Consider the following 15256-nt stretch of genomic DNA (forward strand, 5'->3'; position numbering starts at 1 on the left):
TCGTAGGTATGTAACAACAAACCAGATGAGAATGGCAAACATTGCTGGGCAAAAGCCATCAATATACATCAATGGCTTCGCAACGTACAATGACCTCCGAAAACTAATGGCCACATGCACTCAAATTCTCGATAATGAACGACGTCTCGCGTTAGATGACAAGCTTGCAATTGGTACACAATCTCTTAAAACTTCACATTGTTAAATTTTACTACAAACAACAATGCTAACTTATATGCACTTAACATGCAAGATTCCTCAAATACATACTTGACAAACTCGAACTTGAGTACGAAGATATGGCTGACAATCCACTACGAACAAGCATGACCCAAGCACTATTGGACACGAACAAATGACATCAGAATGTATCTAATGAGGTGTTGCACTACGGATTTAACATCTCACTCAACCAGTTGGTAGAAGTTACGAAAAAAGAAGGTAAGGACACACTAGAAGATTACATGAGAAATAACCAGTATAATCACGGTCGTGACAAATTTGCAATAACGATTGAGAAGGTTTGATCCATTCAACAACATAAACTACATAACATACATGTTATCAAACATATCATTTTCTCAAATATTTAAAAATTTTAAAATGACAATATCAACTTCTCTCACAAAAATGAAGACAGAAGCAAACCAAGCTCCAAACTTGTAGCCTCAACCACTGCAATTCCTGCCACTAGCTCAAGTACTTCCAAATCGTTCGGCACCATCAGCAACCAAAACCCACGAGTCTGTCCAGAAGTGCTAGCGCAGAGATGCAAAAGCAAGTACTTCATCTACAACATAAGATGTAAGAAAAACATCAAGAAGTACGTCGAATAGACGATGTACATCGAGAAAAGAATCCAACAACACTGAAGAAATCCCGTCAAGAAAATGAAAAAAGACACAAAAACATTCTGGCTATTTGAGGATAGCTTTGAGGTCAACACAAAAGCAATAGTTGATATCATAGATAAGGCTAGGAATTTTGAGCATGGTACCATCCGTAAGAAAAATGCAACCGTGACAGGGTACAATAACCTATACGGACACCCATCAAGATATAAAAAGTATTATTTTTTGAAAAGAAGAAACCTCATTTAACATAGTAAAACTAAAATAACGTTCATACTCGCGATTATTGACTCGAACTACATATACATACATATTCTCCTTTTGATGTCCTCCATGTATTTAAACAAAGCTGAATCTAATCTACGAACGTACTTCGCTTCGAAATACGACGCATGTTTAAACACTATCAGTAAAACTGCTACATAATAAACATGCAAGAATTGCATATAAAGCTTCATACTCCTTTACTGAGATGCACTTGTCAACCTAGCTTTGTTCGTAGACAGTGCACTTTTCAATAGATCGTGTCTAGACTAGAACTGGATGTGTGGAATTGTGGAAGAGATTAAATTAAATATGCTTTGTTGTCCGTTGAGTGTGGAAGCTATTCCGCCCATCTTTATCCGGGTAAAGACTCTCGTCCGGACGTATGCGAATCCGGCCTAGAATTCTCTTGCCTTCGGTTCTGCCATCATCTTTGGAGGAGGAGGAGAATCGTCTGTACTGGGAGGCTCATGACAGTCCGAGAGTGCCAGTAACAGTCTGAGAGTGTTAAATACAGAGAGGGCCAATACAGAAATCCAATGATCGTATGCAGTAAGGTCTCCATCAGGTGAAATCTGCAGGACAGAAAAGGAGTTCGCTCAAATGGGTTCCCATCACCTGCTGGTGGACTCGCCCCTCTGCCACTCTCCTGCTCCTTGTCTTCCCCATCCTCTCGCCTGCAATCCCCTCTCTAAGAACCGTATTCAGTTCCCCTTATCATCATGCAGCCAGGCCCCCACCCACAGACACCCATTTGCATTCCTTGCTAGTGCGCGAAAATCTAAGAGAGGCGACAGCGAGACGGCTTCTTCTTCTTCACAGGAGGCATCCGCTATACCGAAAGATGAGAAGGCCACGGCCTCTCCTCCTGAGGACGAATATGAGGAGGTTGAAATGTCTTGGATCCAGGAGAAGGCAGAGGATTTTTACCAAATGACTGGAGCTGCTGTCAATGCCATCCCAGGTCCGAGGGTCGGGAGCACCTCTTTGCCATGGCTGCTGACAGTCCCCATTGGGTACTTAAGCATCACATTTGTGATTGCTGTTGTCAGAACCATATTGAAGTATAACTCACCAAAGGCGAAAAGAAAACGTCTGGTAGACTAGGCTTACTCCCCCAAAACACGAATAGTCTACTTATGTTCAATAAGTGTTGTCTGCAGGCACTCAATTTGTGTCTGCTGTTATTGTTTCTGCCTATCAAAATTCTGAAATTGTGTTTTTACTTCCCATATTTTCTGCACCAAATTGTGCTTGTCATCAGTGCAGGTAAGCAAGAATGCATATTTGTGCAAATCATTGGATGAGTTTTTTCCATCTCAGCGTCTGGAATTCGACTCAGCAAAGCTCAAGAGGTTGGAGCGCGAGGTAATGTTTTTCTGAACTTTTAAAGATCAAGATGGTTTCTATATCCTGGAGCTCCAGTTAATGTGTTACTACATAATTTGTGGCGAGGAAGGGGAAGTTAACAGATTCCTAGCTTAAGAAACAGGTCTACTGTGAAACATGTGAGATAGATAGCATTTCAAGGGTGCAAAAAAAATTCATTTATAGTTTATCCAGGGTCAAAGTTCAAACACCATATGTAATGCTGGTGAGAGGGTTGGATCTTGCCACCAGAAGCAGAGGCTTGTGTGAAATAGTTGGCTATGAGAAGTCTAGATGATTGTGCTAGAATCATCCGGTTTGGTTTGCAATGGACAGTCCAGACAACTCATCAAGCAGATATAACTATGGGGGTGGATGTGAAGGAGTTGCCTAACAGAGATTGGGAAATTGATATCTAGTATTGGATTAGGTGGTGGAGAAGCCATGCTCAGAATCAGGGTTGAAGATGGAGTACTACTGAGTGAACTGAATTTGATATGAAGGAAGCATCCTCCTCTTTGAGCTTTCGACAAAAGAAGCCATTGGACCATGTCGCTAATTTTAAGCTTGCTTCAAGTACTGGGAGGAGACATTAGGTGCCATACATTAGTTGAATGCACAAAAACAAGGGTAGTTTAGACAGATAGTTCTTGTTGTATGAACGCCACCTTTAATTTCAGTAAAATCAAAGATTGGTCCCACCGTGGAATGGCGTACAACAACGTTTGGGTGCCTTTGGAGACCTGATCCATGCATCTTCGCAAGATGAGCTTGGAGGTTTTGTATCTAGCATACACTCTGATAGATTTGCAGTCTATGGACATAAAATAGGGGCAGCAAGTTTGGAAGGTGGCTTGGGATCTTGGCAGCATCTTAATACCAGATGACACTTGATAATTGCTACTTGGGGCTGCTGCACAGTACCTTGAGATCTGTGCTGTCCATATCACATCGGAGTTAGACCAAATCTTGAGCTTGGAAGAATACATAGATAGATTTTTGCTCTATGGATATAAAATGGATGCAGGGGCAACAAGCTGGCTGTCAAAACTGACCAGCAAGCCTCCAAACAAATTTGCCCCTTGGTTTACTTGGGGATGGGCATTCATCCTGTTCCTTGAAAGACAAATTCAACCCTAGATCTGATATAGGCTGAATGGCCTCTTGAATCTCCTAAAATTTCTCAATTTCAGCTTTTGAAAGTCAAGTCCTAGGCTCTCATTTTTGAGCACACATCTTGAGGCGGTTGTTAAAACCCTAATTTTTATTGTGAATTACGGTTTATAGCAGAGATTGAGTGAAATCTCTTTTTTTGACGACTTAAATTGCTGGAAGATGTTGAGACAACTTAAGAGATGGCTGGGGGATATGAGAGAATATTGTAGAGAGAGAAATTTCAAAGTTTCATCGAGAGAAATGTTGAAAAACTGCTGCTGTCTTAATCAAACAGCCATGGAAGTTGTCATCTATAGGTTAGGACCACCAGAAAGATTGCTGCCCCATCCTCTATGTTGTCGTCTGCACTAGAAGGACCTTGGGCTGTTGTCACCTACTCTTGGAGGGCTCCAAACTGCTGTCACATGCTGTAGGATTGATCCCTGGTGGTTGCAAATCACATTAGTAGCCTCTCCTTGCTCTCTAACAGCCGTCTTCTTTCTCATGATAATTGGAATAGACTTCCACCAGTCCCTAAAAATGTTTTTTTTACTTGCATGGGCTAGTTTCACCATGTGCCAGCCTTCTAATCGCATTTTTTAGCATTATTCAGCTTATTAAATTAATTTTCAAAATATTAATTTTAAAAATTAATATAATAATTATTCTAGTGCTTAGAAAATTAATCTTACCGGCCAATAATTAAATTGACTAGGCCAATTTGTTTTCCAAGTATTCCTGAGTAGTTATTGATCCTTAGATTGACATTAATTAATTGATTAAAGCCTAGTCTTTAATGTCACCACTGACATTAGTGGCCAATAAATTGGTTTAGGTCTATATTTGATACCAGGTTTTACCTAGTACTTGTCAGGCATAACTTATTACAACTTTTGCCTTTGATACCCATTGTATTTCGGGATCCTTGGTCTGTTATCGTGAAATAATTGTCATGTGTATCACATGTGCTCAAACAACCTTGCACATGTGATTAATATCTTTATCAAATGTTATTGGCAAGATTAGAGCATCTGAAAATATCACGTTTCCGTGACAGCAAATATGTGCATATATTATGGTGGCCAAGATACAAGAGTTGTGGGGTACATTGACCTTGATTATGCAGGACATGCAGATAGTAAGAAGTTTACCTTTGGATATGTCTTCATCTTTGTTGGAGGTGTTGTTTCTTGGATGTCTAGGATGCAAAAATGCATGGCCTTATCTACGACAGAGGCAGAGTATGTTGTAGTCACCGAGGCTTTCGTGGAGGCTCTTTGGTTAGGCTGTTTGGTGGTAGACCTTGATATTATTGATGTGGTCCCTACATTGCATTTGGATTCTCTGAGTGTCATTCAGCTGGCCAGGAATCTAGTCTTCCATGCGAAGACAAAGCACATTGAGATGTGTTACAACTTTCTCAAACACGTTCTTGAGGACAAGTCCATTGAGCTTGCTAAGATCTCAACTAACCAAAATTTTGTAGATATGCTCACTAAAAATGTCTTAGCGAAACGTTTTGCCTTTCTTGGAAAGATGATGGGTATTGGATGAGATGATGTATTTTCTCATTCTGTTGTATTTTATGTACATTTGTACTTTGCATAGCAGCTAAGAAATGCGTTTCTTTGAATTTGAAACTTATGAAATGTTTCTTAAAGTACAAAACGTTTTTGAGAGAAAAAAACATTGACGTTTTTAAAATTTTAAATTTTTTAAGTAAGTTGAAACCCAAAACATGTTTTTTTGACAAAACTATTGGGCGATGTTAAACATGATGATGATGATGATGTGTAATTGCTTGTGAGGGTTAAAGATTTTGGATAAGAGACTGATTTTTTTGTGATTTATCTAGTATCTATTCTTGTCTCGAGATTTGAATATTATATGACTTTACTCTCATTTATGAGTTATTTATGATATATTACAATTTATTCTCGATTTTGTCATTTTGTCACTTTGTTTTGAAATGAAAATCATGATGTTGCAACTTTGACTCAGTCCATATTATAGATAGGCTATTTACATGTTGATTTCAATTTTCTTCGTATGATATGTATGAATCATAATGTTTGAGTTCTATTCCATAGTATAGCTTGTTCAAAGACTAACTTTGACATAAGTGACAAGTCAATAATGGATCATGGATATATAACGTATAATGTATTATTATCAATTGACTCTATTATCACTTAAGCACAATTAGTCATTCTTTGTTTAAGAGAGAGTTCCATAGAGGTTTAAAACCTCTTTCTCCAATCAAAACTATTAAAAATCCCTATTTAAAACAACTCGCGTTTCGTTTCTAAACGTTTCAGACGTTTCTTTTTTTGTTTTGTTTTTCTTTGAAGCATCTCACTACTAACCTTTGTTTTGCAAATTTTGGTTTCTCTTGCAGGGTTTTTGTATTTCCGTGTAGGGCTAATATGCAGATTTTCATTGGTCTTTCCTAGGTTGGAAATATGAGATGTGCACCATTCCTTTGTTGTTTTATCTTCCTAGGAGATTTGCTCTTCCATCAACATGGAGGCTTCCCTTCTTGAGGTAGATCGTGCAACATCTCTCTTGATGTTATGATGATGGTAACTTCTACCTTGCTCTTCTACTCTGGGTGCTTCATTCTCCTCTTTATATTTCACCATGATTCTTGATACCACACAAAGACTGACATCAAGCTCCTCTTCCTCCTTCAGCCTCAATATCTAGGGTTGAGAGGGGGTTCCTACGCTTTCTTGATATTCTATAGGATTCAACACTTAGTCTTTGACATGGGCCTCCCTTCCCTGTTGTACCTTCCCTTTGCATTGCATGATTTTCATCATGGTTGTATAAGGGAGACTTGGGTAAGTGAATAATTTTTCATGAGGGACACTGTCCAAGTGGTAGATGCTACAACTTTTAATCAAATGCTAAGCAAAGCATCAAAATTTCACGTCCTTGTGAGAATCTTAATGTGTGAATGATAGTGCCTAGGGTCTAGAGTCTAATTGTTGTGATTACATATGTGGCAGAAATGAGCCTTTGCATCCTTTTAATAGGACCTCTTAATCACCCCAGCTTGTATATCATGTTTGCGCAACGAGATCCTTAACCTCATGGGCACGTTCATGTCTAATCACCTTATGGTTAGTGGTTAGTGGCCAATGCTCTAGGCACCTATCGTATATGTTTAGGGATGTAACTTTTTAATTAGGAGATGGTTGGATTGGGGCATACTAGGAGGCTTGATGGTAGAGATGGCAGCATGGTTTGTGGAACAACTTATCATCAACGAGATAACAAGCCTAGAAACTTTGAAGAATATTTTGAAAAAACATTAATCTCTGAAGAAAGAGGGATGATGTGGCAAGTGTGAAGAAATGCTCTAAATACAAAAAGCATGAAACCAATCATATGGCAAAGCACAGATTGATAAACTCAAAACACAGTTAGGGTTAGGGTTAGGATAACTGAGAGATAGTGAATAAAATGAATAATAAAGTAAATGAATAATGAATACATAGTGCTTATGCAGCAAACACACTATGTAGTGAATACTAAACCTCGAATTCTTGTATCTTTGGGATCAAGGTAGAGATTACGAGCTTTAGAGTGTGTCGTACTCCGAACGGATCCCGAATCGCGGAGGAAGAGATTTGGCTTAATCTTTGCTGTAAATCCTAATTTGCAATAAGAATTAGGGCTTGACAACCACCTCGGGATGCGTGCAAAAATTGAGAGCCTAGGACTTGAATTCCAATAGCTGAAATTGAGGAATTTCAGGGAGATTCAAGAGGCTAGCCAACCAATATTAGATTTGGGCTTGAATTTGTGATTCAGGGAGTAGGGTAAACCAAGGGGCAAATTGGTTTGGAGGCTTGTTGGTCAATTTTGATAGTAAGAGGCGCTTGGATTAGCAGAGAAGATAAGAGAATCTCAATTGTACTCCTTCCATTTACAATATAAGATAAAGAAATACCTCAAGGGGCACCAGCTTTGAAGACAACTGGGTGTCCAATGTTCAAGATTAAAGTGTTGAAGTGTGCACTTTCAGTTTACGTGAAATTTGTGCTTAATCAGGTTATTTACCACCCTATCCGAAGTGGAAGGGTGGTTTTAATATCCCATTCCCTTAGCAGTCCATGTATAGAGTTGATGCGCTTCTTAGATCGCTTCAGGTTGATCTTTGTGGGCTGACATTCATTGTTGCCTTGAATGGTGTGTTGTATTTCTTTTTGATAGCGGATGATCATTCTAGGTACATATGGGTGTGCTTTCTCAATCATAAGTTCGACACATTTAGCTGTTTCTCCACTTGGGTGCTATTGGTCAATCACTAGACTGGTTGTCGTGTAGGATGTATGAGGAGTGATAGTGGTAGTGAGTTTACCTCCCACAAGTTTTCCGAGGTTCTATAGGAGTATGGTATCTCTAGCCAACTTATCTCTACGAACGTAGGAATTGAAGCATCATGAACAGGGCACTCTCTATACTATAGACACGAGAGCTCCCTGAGCGCCCTTGGGTTGCGGTTGCTAACACTTCAATGTACGTCCTCAATCGGTGCTCGACTATGGTTGTCCCTTAGGTATGAGGCATTCTTTGGCTCTCCGCGTGTTATTCTTCACTTTAGGATCTTTGGGAGTCATAAATATTCAATTCATGCACACCCTTGATGATAAGATATGAAAGCTCACTCCTTGAGTTGATCTCCTGATTTTTGTAGGTTACTTTTCTGAAGTGAAGGCCTATCATCCGTTTGATCCTTTAACAAACAAGGTGATTGTTAGGAGAGAGAGTTTTTGATGAGATGAATATTGTGCAGTCTTCTACACTAGACTTTGTACGATTTCTTGAGATTATTTTATGGGAGATAGTGCCTTTTGAGCCAGGTCTATTGGTTGCTTCTAACCTTACTGTAGATTCTTCAGCTCCTAGGTTCCTCTTTGTGGGACCTGTTATCTCATTGGTACCAGTAGACTATGTAGAATTAAGGGATTTTTCTACCAGATTCCACTCTAGAGGGTGCTAGAAGTTTTGCTTGGCTTGCACCTCATGCTTCATTGTGTTGCTATTTATAGCTGATTATATAGCACGTTCTGAGCTGGATAGTTGGTAGGAGATACTTCAACCACCCCAATGGTGAGAGGCCATGTAGAAGGAGCTAGAGAACATTGATCACAATGGGACTTGAACTTGGTGGATCGTCTGAGTCGCAAGAAAGTCATTGGGACGAAGTGGATCTTTAGGACTAAGCTAAAGGCTGATGGGAGTTTAGACAAGTACAAGGCTTGCCTTGTATTGCAAGGATTTTGATAGAAACATGGCATTGACTATGAAGAGACCTTTGCTCCTATTCCGGAGTTGATATCATTTTGAATGTTGATTGCACTAGTTGCTCACCATGGTTGGCCGATCTATTAAAGGGATGCCAAAAGAGACTTTTATCAATGGTTATTTGGAGTCAGAAGGATATGTGGAACAATCGCCTCAGTTTTCTTCTGCTAATCGAAAAAAGGTCTTTCACTTGTAGAAAACTCTTTATGGGCTGAAGCAAGCATTGCGGTATTGGTTCCAGAGGATGGATGAGTTCCTTTGAACTCATGGATACCATTTTATCCCTTATGATCCGAACTTATGTGTCCGCATCACTTCAGAGGGGGTCAACTATATTCTATTGTATGTAGATTATTTACTTATCATTGGCTTAGATTCTTCCCACCATTGGAGAAATTAAGATCAAGCTTTATGTTACTTTCGAGATGACAAACCTTTGTTTGTTGTCTTATTTTTTGGGGATGGATGTAACTGATTTGGGGATGTATTTTTATGGCACAGCAGAAGCACGTTCTTTAGTTAGTAGATCAGTATTGCAAGGATCAGACACGGCTTGTGGGCACACCTCTTAATCCCACCATCCACTTGTCTAAGGATACCTTGGGTCGTCCCTTCGGTGAGCACACCTATAGATCTATTCTAGGGAAATTGCTTTGGTTCATTCATACTGGATTAGGTTTAGCATACTCAGTTAGTTTGTTGAGTCAGTATTTTACTGCATCTCAGATGTCACATTGGATTGTATGTCTTTGTGTCTTGAGATATTCAAGATATATATTTTCTTATGGCTTGACTTATGGTTTTGGTTTATGTTTGTAGGGATACATAGATTTTGATTGGGTAGGAGATTTTGATACACGGCATTTCTGTGGCAGTTGTATCTTTACCTTGGGCATGGCTTCCATCTCTTGGGTCTATCGAAAGCAAGAGACGGTGGCAGCTAGGGCTCTCTTTGATGGTATCATGAAGGCCATCTACCTGAGGAGCTTAGCGACGGTGCTTTAGTTCCCATGTGCTTCACCAACCGTCGTCTACTGTGACAACTAGAGTGCGATTGCACTAGCTGGTAATTCCATCGTCACACCTTGGATGTGGCATGCTGAAGTACACTTTCATTTCACTAGAAAGCAGGTTGAGCTAGGTACCATTCACTAAGAGCTTGTGCCTTCATTAGACAAATTTACAGACATATTGTCGTGAGGATATAAAATTTTATTGCTATGCTTAGCATTTGAGTAAAAGTTAATCAAATGTGCTAATATGACTTGCATATATGAGGCGTAAGTTAATTATTTCATAGTGTGGGACCTAGAACTCAAAATATTAGTTGGTGCCAAGGGCAAAAATTGTAAGAAGTTATGTTTGACAAGTACTAGGTGGTACTCCGTTCCAGATTTTGGTCTAGATGAATTTATTGGCCACTAATGTCAGTGTATGGTGACATTAGAGACTAGGCATTACAATATTAAGTAATGTTGATCTAAAGGCTAATAATTGCTTAGGAATACTTGGAAGACAAACTGGCCTAGCCAATTTAATTATTGGTTGTGAAATTATTATTTTTGGGCACTATAATAATTATAAAATCAATTTTCAGAATTGATATTTTGAAAATTAATTTAATAAGTTGGATAATGGGATTAGAAGGTTGCCACTTAGTAAAACTTATCCATGCAAGTAGGAAAAACGTTTTGAGGGTTGGTGGGAGTTAATTCCATCCATTGTGAGAGAGGAGGAGGCTGTTAAGAGAGTAAGGAGATGTTGCTGATGTGATTTGTAGCCATAGGGACCAATTCTATAGCAAGTGACAACAATTTGGAGCCCTCCAGGTGTAGGTGATAGCAGCCCAAGGTCCTTCGGTGCAAGTGAGCATACAAGAGAGGATGTTAGCATTTTTGGTGGACCTAAGGTGTAGTTGACAACTTCCATGGTTGTTAGAGTAGGGCAACAACATTTTTTTTATCTTTCTCATGGTGAAACTTTGAATTTTTGCTCTCTTTAGCATTCTCTCTCATTTTTAGCAATTTCTCGAACTCCTTTCAATGTTTTCCAATAGTTTGAGTTATCAGGGGAAGATATTTCAGTCAATCTTTGTTGTAGACCTTAATTTATAGTAGAAATCTAGGTTTGATAGCCACCTCGAGATACGTGCTTAGAATTAATGGCGTAGAACTTGAATTTCAACTGCTGAAATTAAAGAATTTTAGGGAGATTCAAGAGGCCAGCCACCCATATCAGATTTGGGGCTTGATTTCTCTTTCAAGGAGCAAGGTGAAGGCCAATCCCCAAGCAAACCAAGGGGCAAATTGGTTTGAAGACTTGTTGGTCAGTTTTGACAGCAAGAGACACTTGGATTAGTGGAGGGGATCAAAAGATCTTAGTTGTACTCCATCTATTTGTAATCAAAGTTAAAGAAATATTTCAAGAGGTGCTAGTTTTGGGGCCAACAAGCTGTCCATTGTCCAAGATTAAGTGGCAACATTTGCGTTTTCAGTTTATGTGAATTTTATGTTTATTGTAATTTTTATTTAATTAGGTCATTACCACCCTTTTCAAGAAGGAAGGCTAGTTTCAAGGTTCCATTGCCGGGATACCATCAACTCCCTTGAATTGGTGGATCGGAGGCACTTTATTGAGGGTCAGAAGCTTTGCTCTAGTGCTGAAATTGTAATTAGTTGAGCATTTTAGCAAGAATTTTTTAGAGGGATGATGTCCCTCAATCTAAAAATTCGCAGTGTTGGGGGAAATGCAATGCCTAATCTTGGACAAGGCATGTAGCATGGGCAGCAAACTTTGCTCTAGTGCTGAAATTGTAATTAGTTGAGCATTTTATCAAGAATTTTTTAGATAATGAGATGCGGATCAAGTAGGGATGATTCTCCTCAATCTGAAAATTCGCAGTGTTGGGGAAAATGCAATGCCTAATCTTGGACAAGGCATGTAGCATGGGTAGCAAATTGATAATGCTTGTTTAGACCAAAATGTGGGTCCTGCTAGGTCTCTTGAAGTTGATGACCAACAAGAGAAAGAGGAATTTGATGACTAGCTTTAATGTTCAGCTGAAATGTTTGCGCAATTGGCAAATGATCCTCAGTTCATGTGCTTTTTGAAACCTTTAAGGGAGGGCAGCAAAGGGAAGAAGAGGAAATCGTCTTTAAGAGCTTTGGGATAGCAAGATGCACTGAAGGAAGAGTCAATACAACAACATGATATTCCAAATGTGCGCAGTGAGTATAAGCGAATGGTGCCATTGGGGCGATTGATGCATATGCAAGGCCAACTTGGAAGTGCCAATCCAATGCTTTTTGGACTGCAGGGCATGCATGCAATGATAGGGTAAGCATGATACTTTGGTGGTGGCACTATTTTTCATGCTATGGTGGGTTAGGAACCGCATACGGGTATGTATGACATAACTCCTTATTGTATGCAGGAACTGTTAGAGATCAGGTCATAGCCTGATCAGGGGCAGCAGGCTGGTGCAGTCGGATTGGCAGTCGGACTGCATAGTCGGACTGCCACGTGGCAGTCCGACCTGCAGCAGCCAGTCGGCTGCATTTAATGCAGCCGCCTGGCTATTTCTGGCGCCCTATTTCCCCCGTTTTTTTGGCTATTTATACCTGGCACTTTCAGCAGTCTGGAACACTTCTCTTCTTGCAGATTACAGACCGGTGACACGCGCAGATTCCGTCTCTGTTCGCAGATTTCAGACAGCAGACAGTGCAGACTGCAGCGGACTTCGAGGTGGACAGCAGGTTGCATCGTTGAGGTGGAGACACGCAGTCCAGCGCACTGCGCCCGTGTATATATCTGCATATCTTTGTATTCAGCATTCTTTATACAGCAGATCTTCATCGTCCACTGTCTCTCTCTCTCTTCTCTCTATGCGTTCTCTCTCTCTCAGTCCTACGCTTCCGCACCGCTGCACTCTGACATGGTATCAGAGCAGTGTTTGAGGGCTGACTGAGCGCAGAATCAACTTGAAGAGGAGTTTCCATCGCGACACAAATTTGCGTTTTTTGCGATTAAGGGCAGACAGGAGGGCTGCGCCTTGGAACAAGGCTGAAACGAGTGTGGGCGCACAGGAAAGGAGTACAGGTGGTGGATTTGCTGCTGTTTGACGCGGAGGAAGTTTGAGTTTTCAGCCTACAAGTGCAGGTTTTGTTTTTTCATCGCCTCCGGCGGGTGAAGAAGGTTCAGGACGCGGAAGAGCCTTAGCAGGCTGAGTTTTCCCAGTCAGAGAGGGCTGCTTTTGCGTTTGTGAAGGCATTGCAGGTGAAGATGTCTACAGAGATTGACTTGGAGTTCCAGGCGATTATGGACCGGAAGGTGCCTGTCTTACCGGCTCTTCCTACAGATCAGAAGCTTGACGGCGACAACTACTGCATTTGGCGGGTCATGATGTTGGCCATTCTTGAGTCCTATGATTTGGCGGAGTTGGTACAGGAGGAGATTGACCGGCCCTCGGTAAGAGATGAGTCCAAACTCTCTTTCGATGCTCGTGCGGAGTTGGCCAAGGCCCAGTCTCATTGGGACAAACTGAATGCCAGGATTCGATCCTTTCTCTTTCTATCATGCACTACAGCCGTGATCGCTCACATCGAGCACTTGACGGTGGCTCAGGAGATATGGCTGGAGCTTGATCAGATGTACAATCGGATGACCCTAATGAAGCGGGTTTCTTTGGAGGTACAGATGCGGACTTTGTCCGTAAATAAGTATTCTTCGCTACGGGAGCACATTAACAAGCTCAGGCAGCTACAGATGCAGGTTCAGAATGCGGGGAAGCGGATTTCCTCCGAAGACATGGCGATCACGCTATTGTCCCAGTTGCCGCCACGATTCGGTACATTTTACTCTGCCCTTATTGCTTCGGGGTGAGAGTCTACTCTTCGGTGGGAAGAGTTGGTTCCTATGGTCTTGGACCAAGAGGAACAGTTAAAGGGACAGAACGCTTCCAAGTCGGAGGTGCTGACAGGTCAAGCCTCTTAGAAGAAGGGGAAGGACCAAAAGAAGAAGGGGGATAACAAGTCCAAGAAGGACAAGGAGAAGGAGAAGGACAAAGACTCCACATGCCATATTTGTGGAAAGACTGGCCATTGGAAGAAGGATTGCCCTGACAAAGATACGAAGGACACCAAGGATTCTGGAGCGGTGGCTGCACCCTCATCAGCTGCATTTCTTCATCTAGCTGTCATTGAGGACGCTTCACCGAATGCTTCTGATGCTGCGACGACGGCCCCCTAGGCTCGAGAGTGGATTGTTGATAGTGGTGCCTCCCGGCACATGACTCCTTCATCAGATGGTGTTGCCCAGTTGCGACCCTCGCGTGGGCAGATTCTCATTGGAGACAGCTCTTCAGTTTCTGTTGCAGGTCGGGGTAAGATGCAGCTTATTCCGGATGGACGAGGTGGTACCCATACCTCAAAGGTTTTGCATGTACCAGGCTTAGGGTACCATCTCCTTTCAGTTCATAAGATTTGCTCCCTTGGCCTTTTGGTGGAGTTTGACAGTACTACGGTGCGAGTCCTTGATCGTGGATCGAGGAAGGTTCTCTCATGTGGGTATGAGGAGAACGGCATTTATAAACTGAAGTCTTCCACCGCCCTCTCTACTCTTCTTCTTACCTCTCAGTCACAGTTAGAGTTATGGCATGCTCGGTTTGGTCACCTGAACTATGACTATCTTCGGAGGGCGTCACGTGGACAGCTTGTTCGAGGGTTGCCGGATATAGTGGTGAGCCAGCAGCCATGTGTCTCCTGCATACGGGGGAAGCAGCATAGGGATGCCATTTCCCACACAGCTTCTCGGTGGTCTACTTCACCAATGGAGCTAGTATCTACGGATCTATGTGGCCCTATGAGGAATGAGTCCCTGCGTGGGAGCTCGTACTTCATGCTGATCGTGGATGACTACAGCAGGATGACATGGGCCTACTTTTTGGCACTAAAGTCAGAAGCTTTCTTGCACTTCAAGGATTGGCTTCTCTTTGAGGAGAACCGATCAGGCCGGAAGTTGAAGACCTTGCGATCCGACAAGGGAGGTGAATTTGTGTCTAATGAGTTTGCTCGGTTTTGTGCAGATAGAGGAATTCACCAGGAGTTTGCCAATACCAATACTCCCCAAGAAAATGGTATTCTTGAATGGAAGAACCGCAGTGTGATCGAGATGGCGCGCACCATGATGGAGCACCGACAGACCCCTCAGGTTCTGTGGGCCGAGGCTGTGGCTACTGCAGTCCACATCCTTAATCGATCCCCTACTTCGGCCGTGGAAGGGATGACCCCATTTGAGGCTTATTT

The 15256-nt window shown here is 41.7% G+C and overlaps 1 protein-coding gene across 1 annotated transcript in view; it reads left to right on the forward strand.

The window, feature by feature from the left end:
• The first annotated feature begins 1472 nt into the window (after positions 1-1472).
• LOC148030302 (uncharacterized) overlaps positions 1473-15256 on the forward strand; it is a 57370-nt gene continuing 43586 nt past the window's right edge. The window contains exons 1-2 of the mRNA XM_087686586.1: positions 1473-2213; positions 2385-2483. Of these exons, the coding sequence (XP_087542712.1) occupies positions 1719-2213; positions 2385-2483 (594 nt within the window). The 5' untranslated portion in view covers positions 1473-1718. The remainder of the gene's footprint in view (positions 2214-2384; positions 2484-15256) is intronic.

The sequence above is a fragment of the Lygodium microphyllum genome, chromosome 10, assembly GCF_053477565.2.
Source record: "Lygodium microphyllum isolate KBCC chromosome 10, Lygodium_microphyllum_v1.1.10, whole genome shotgun sequence".
Classification (NCBI taxonomy): Eukaryota; Viridiplantae; Streptophyta; class Polypodiopsida; order Schizaeales; family Lygodiaceae; genus Lygodium; species Lygodium microphyllum.